The sequence below is a fragment of the Epinephelus fuscoguttatus genome, linkage group LG22 (genome assembly GCF_011397635.1).
Source record: "Epinephelus fuscoguttatus linkage group LG22, E.fuscoguttatus.final_Chr_v1".
In the NCBI taxonomy this organism is placed as follows: domain Eukaryota; kingdom Metazoa; phylum Chordata; class Actinopteri; order Perciformes; family Serranidae; genus Epinephelus; species Epinephelus fuscoguttatus.
In genome coordinates this window covers 26,457,949-26,463,948 of record NC_064773.1, presented here as the reverse complement: position 1 = coordinate 26,463,948, position 6,000 = coordinate 26,457,949, and the positions used below count along the sequence as shown (strand labels likewise).

The 6,000-nt window shown below is 41.9% G+C and overlaps 1 protein-coding gene across 1 annotated transcript in view; it reads left to right on the top strand.

The window, feature by feature from the left end:
- Positions 1 to 6,000, top strand: part of camk1da (calcium/calmodulin-dependent protein kinase 1Da) — an 86,702-nt gene that overhangs the window by 66,173 nt on the left and 14,529 nt on the right. Inside the window, exon 6 of the mRNA XM_049566722.1 lies at positions 829 to 904. Coding sequence (XP_049422679.1) covers positions 829 to 904 — 76 coding nt within the window. The remainder of the gene's footprint in view (positions 1 to 828; positions 905 to 6,000) is intronic.

Sequence of the window (6,000 nt, the reverse complement as noted above, 5' to 3'; positions counted from 1 at the left end):
TTTCATACATTTACTTTCTATCAGCATACTTGACCTTAAACTCACTTTCTGGAGCAGTGAGCACCAGACACAATGACCTCAGTGTGTAAAAATGTTCTAATTGTGAATCCAACAAAACAACACACACACACACAGACCAACCATCACAATGAGTCAGGGTAGACCTATAAACAAAGCTCTGATTCAGCACACATGTGCAAAGTTTATGTTTTGCCCCAGATATCAGTGGTATTTTTCATATCTTGCTAAGTGTGTGTACGCATGCCAAATCTATTTTGATCCAGCCTTGTGTGTGTGAGTGTGAAGTGATGTTATGGTGAGCTCACCGTAGTCAGTAATTTGCCCTGTCCGAGGCTCGGTAATGAGCTGCAGGGGAAGGTCAGGCCAGAGCAGTCTGCCTTATAGACAGCAGTAAACTTTATGTTACATACAGGAAAACTAAAAGAAAATTAGCCGATAAACCATGACATCACTGCTTTGTTTGGGTTTTTATTTTGGGTCTTTTTCATGTACATGTTTTCGCAGCTGTGAGAACCTGTACCTCCCGCAGAAAATTTCCCACCATGAACCAAACTGACATGTGATTTTAATTTGGACGGACGTGGAGAGTGTGCACATTTTCTCTGTGTTCAGGCTCATAAAACTTCTACTTTTTCATGTAAAAATCACAGAGGGGTTTTTAAATGGACCTCAAGCTGACAATGTTAATAAAACCACAATCCAGGATTAAGCTTTGTTAAACGCCAGGCTACTGCAAAATGGAGTCACATTAAAACAACATAAACAAGTAGCCAAGGCTCACCAGTTTTGTTTTTTTCCTACTTCCAGCTCCAGAGGTTCTTGCCCAGAAGCCGTACAGTAAGGCCGTAGACTGCTGGTCCATTGGAGTGATCGCCTACATCCTGTAAGTACAGACTGGTCTTGTTCGTGTTACATCGCACTGCACAGCAAGTGGTTTCATCCAAGCAGACTGACTTATCACCACACTTTTACTTTCAGACTCACAGTTTACATGAGTTTCTCACCAGGAACAACATTAGCACCTTATGTCAATCAAGTTGGCTGAACACATCGCAGAGTTCTGCTTGGACTTTGTTTTGCTGCAGGCCTCCACTCACTTGACTGACTGTAACAAGTCAAAAAGGCCTTTTCTCCACCTGAGCAGAGGTCTGATTAGTTGTCACAAGTGGAAACACCTGTGTGCTTGTCCAGGGCCTTTAAAGACTGCAGTTAGGTTATGGAAGCAAAAAAGATGAACAGTTTTGACTCATGTCTTTAGTATTTGGATAAAAAGAATCATGGTCTAATAATTTATGACATTACTGTTGAAGAGTATTGTGACAGTTTTGCAGTTGTAGGATATTAGAAATAAATGATATCTAGTTAAGTAAGCAATATCGCATGAGTTAAAGTACTGTTGTTCTGAATATCAGCATGGCTGTGATTTAATCGTGGGCACAAGGCTACAAGCCGAGTGCTGAAGATCATCACAGCCGTGCTGATATTCAGTACAACAGTACTTTCTCTCATGCGATATTGCTTTTATACACAGTTCTGCAAGTCCTGTTTTAAAGTTTGTTTAAAGTTGTTTCTTTAATAATTTATTTGACTCCACCAACACAAAGTTTGGCAAATGGACTGTTGCCAAGCAAGACGAACATTCCTGCAGACTAGCTTGCTACTTAATGTGAGCTAGGTCTACACGTTGCTGCAGGCTAGTTGTTTTATATTATGTGCATTTATCTGTATGTTTCCATTTATTGTGGCAGCACGTGTGATTCCAGTGAGTTAACAGCTTGTTACAGTACATTGCCACATCTTCTGATGTCACATGAACATAACGTTACCTGGAGATTTGCACTGAAGTATCCAGGCTTCTGTCCTTCCCCTCGACATTTTCTGACAACCATTCATAATTTAACTCAGATAGTATTTGTGGAAAAATGTTCTTCTTTGCAGTGCAAAGTTTGTTATGAGGACCCTTAGGCTAAGTAACCGTTCAGAACACCTGTAAAGAGGGGTGATATATGCATAGTGAGAAGTCCCAGTGACGTTATACCCTGTATCAGCACTTATGAAATGCCTCCTGTCCAATCAAATTGCTTGACTGCAACCAGCTAAAATTAGTCTTAATCCAATTGAGGTGTTTTTTCACAGCAGATATTTGACTTATCATGGTAGGAAACACACAGGTGTTACTAGCAACATTAACAATGGCTCTGTATTGTTCAAGTGTACCAGTAAGCAGCCCATATTAATGTTGTATTCATGTGCTCCATGGATGGTCCTGTTTCCCAAGTTGGGAAGTTGTTCTTGTGATTTTGGTGTGTTCATGAGCTTCGAGTTACAATCTGCATGCAGCAAGGATGCTACAAAGAAGATGTGTTCGATTTTGTTGCTCATAGCATTTAATCTACTCATTGATAACAGTTTGAAGGTTAAGTGGTTAAGTGGAAGTGATTTTGTCCCAGACTTGTTGCTGCACCAGCATATCCCCTAAAACTGCTAAAATATTGATTTATCTGGCTAAGGCCAATTAAATAGATAACTTTTCTAACTAATCAAGGTCACACTTCATGGATAGCAGCTAATGGATAAAATCTAATGTCATAGTGCAAATTACATAGGAACAAAACATTAACATGCAATATGTCAACTCATAAAAACAATAATTACCGTCGACTGAACATTTACTTTTGGCCACCATGTTTCTGGCTATAGGATGTCTACTCAACAACTCTGGCACCAAAATTTATGTCGACTTTCCATCTTGAGGGCGAGTTCATGTGAATTTCCCCAGTCAGGAACTCATTTTTCCAATTATTCCAACACCACTTGAATGCACGAATGACAGAAAGATTTGGTGCTTGAGAGGTTCATCTGTGTGAATCTGTTGACAGAAATGTACAAATGTGAATTTAGTCTGTTGTGCACAAATATTTAGATTATTTTTTTCACTTCAAAAACCAGTATTTACATTTTTAAATCTTATAAAAACATGGGTAATTGATATTTGCACTACGCAATACTTGAACCTCCATCAGATCAGTTGGAAACATCCTTCCTCCCACATCTGTTTTCTACATGCAGGAATCTTTAACAGCACATCTATTGTAAATGAGAGTTAGACATACATATGACACAGGATGACTCACAACCAAGTAAGCTTGTACACACACACACACAAAACCACTGGCTGAGCTGTGATGTATTACACACTTTAACACCTGAAACCACCTCCACGTTGTTTTCATTGCCATGCACCAGCAGCTGCAGTAACAGTTAGAAATGTGACTGTATGCAGATGTGTGCGTGGAGCCTTTTGTCCTTAAAGGTCATATAGCATGACTCTGCTCTAGAGGTGAACTTGAAACATTTGTGCTGCTGTGTATTTGTTGATTTTTCCCTGCCTGTGTGTGTGTGTGTGTGTGTGTGTGTGTGTGTGTGTGTGTGTGTGTGTGTGTGTTTGTGTGTGTGTTGATGATGTTGCTTGTGTGCCGTCATCAGTGCCAGATGGAGCTCTGCTGAATGGCCTTGTATGGACATGGAGCTGCAGGCTAGACATCTTTTTCTCTGCTTTTTGTTTTTCTTCTGCTCCCGTCACCCCCACCTCTTACCACACACACGCTTTCACTTGTGTGTATGTGTGTGTGTGCTCATGTTTCAGTGGATGTGAGTAATAATTGGACCCCCATGTGTGTGTGTGTGTGTGTGTGTGTGTGTGTCATAAGAGCATGGCCACTAATGTGTTTACAATACTCTTAACGCCTGAAGCCACCACTTTGATTGTTTTGATTTGTGCATGTTTCTCCATCCGGCCGTATCCGATTTATGTATGTTTGTGTATGTTTGTGTATGTCTGTGTGTGTGCTCCACCTGACAGAGACATTATCTTGATCCTGAGGTCAGATCATTGGTCAGAGGTCAGCAGCAGGTTAATGTGATGCAGAGCATGTGAGAAATCAGAGAGGGAGGCACGTACAAACTACCTTTAGTCTGTGATGTGACTTTGATGTTTTAAGTCAAGGTCTCATACCCCCCCCCCCTCCCCCCCCCCTTCTGTCGGCCCCTCTCTTTTTGTATTATATACATTGATGAGCTTGTGTGTGTCACAATATGTGTCTTTATATGTCTGTAAATCGTTGGTTAAATAGATGTTTTTCTGTCAAAGTGAGTAAAATTAGGTTTTGGTGCAGCTGCCATCTCAGTGGAGAAAGTGTTAATGTGTGTGTGTGTGTGTGTGTGTGTGTGAGTAAGAGAGCAGCTCCCTGCTGGCAATTAGCACAATTAGCGTTGGGATTCAGACCTTGTTAGCTTTTAGCTGCTGCTCAGGTGGAAAGATCACATTAGCTAATCAGCCATGATAATCACCTGGGATCTTGACTTTGTGCGTGTGTGTGTGTGTGTGTGTGTGTTCAGTGGGATGGATGGTGAGCGACAGCTGATTCTCCAACCAAACGTGAAAGCAGAAAAACAAAAGGAAAATGTCTCTTCACACTAGGCAGAAACTTAGTTTCTTCTTGATATGTGTGTTTAAAAGTGTGTATGTGCGTGTGTGTTTGTGTTATGAGGGTGTTCGATGGAGTGGAGGGTTAGCTGAGTGAGAGGTGAGTCCTTAACCAAATAAGAAACCAGAAAAAAACAAACGGAAAGCCTTACTTTCCTCACGGCAGGCAGACTCTTTCTTCCTTTCCTCCCGGTGTGTTTTTCTTTTATTCCTTGTGTGTGTGTGTGTGTGTGTGTGTGTGTGTGTGTACGCGCACGCACGCACGTGGATGGAGCACAGCATTTTAATGAGTTTTTATCAAAATCTCTTGATGCATCCAGAACTTTTGTAATGAGGTACAGATGATGTTTTTGGTTGAGCAGCAGCTCTGCTGTTGGTTCAGTCGGCTCATTATAGAGAATCAAACTGTAGCTTCTGTTAATTTGTGTTCACCAACACTGAGTAATTTCACGTTAACATGTTTACAGTGATACAGCCAACTACTGCCAGGAGTACGAGTAAAGAGGCTGACACATTAGCTACTGCTGTGACCAACATGACTCTGTCCTCTGCCACAATTACCCATTACATCCAGAGCAGGGGCGGCACGGTGGTGTGGTGGTTAGCACTCTCGCCTCACAGCAAGAGGGTTGCCGGTTCGATCCCGGGCGTGGGAGCCCTTCTGTGTGGAGTTTGCATGTTCTCCCCGTGTCAGCGTGGGTTCTCTCCGGGCACTCCGGCCTACTCCCACAGTCCAAAGACATGCAGATTGGGGACTAGGTTAATTGGTAACTCTAAATTGTCCATAGGTGTGAATGTGAGCGTGAATGGTTGTTTGTCTCTATGTGTCAGCCCTGCGATAGTCTGGCGACCTGTCCAGGGTGTTCCCTGCCTCTCGCCCGATGTAGCTGGGATAGGCTCCAGCCCCCCCGCGACCCTCAAGAGGATGAAGCGGTTAGAAGATGAATGAATGAATGAATGAATGAATGAATCCAGAGCAGGGCTGGGCATTTCACTTTAAATTAATGTCTGACTATTTGTCTGATATTTATATAAATTACATTATGGCAGATATCCTAATTTACATATGAAGTAGTCAAACTGAGGTTTAAAGCAACAAACAGTTTTCAATATTAACAAGTTTTGTTCATTTAGTTACAATTTAGTTAAAACCATCATTTCGTCTCAACGTCATGTAAAAGTTCCAGCAAACAACAATGAGCTTGTCAGTCATCACAGTGAGTAAATTAATGTAGTCAAGGTTCATTAAGGCTGTAATAAGACAATAGTGAAAAATAAAATGTCCATCACAACTTCCCAGAGCCAGTGTTAAAGCTGGGGTTGAAAGAAACCTGTTTATCAAACCACAAATGAGACAAGAGTTAGCTAGCTTGCCACCCCGTGGTCCCTCCACCTCACTACCCACCACTTTGGATTGCTTCCCTAGGAGGAAAGCAGGCATTAGCTCAGGAGACAGACCTTTGGTTGGCTGCACGAATTCAGTCAGCACAAAA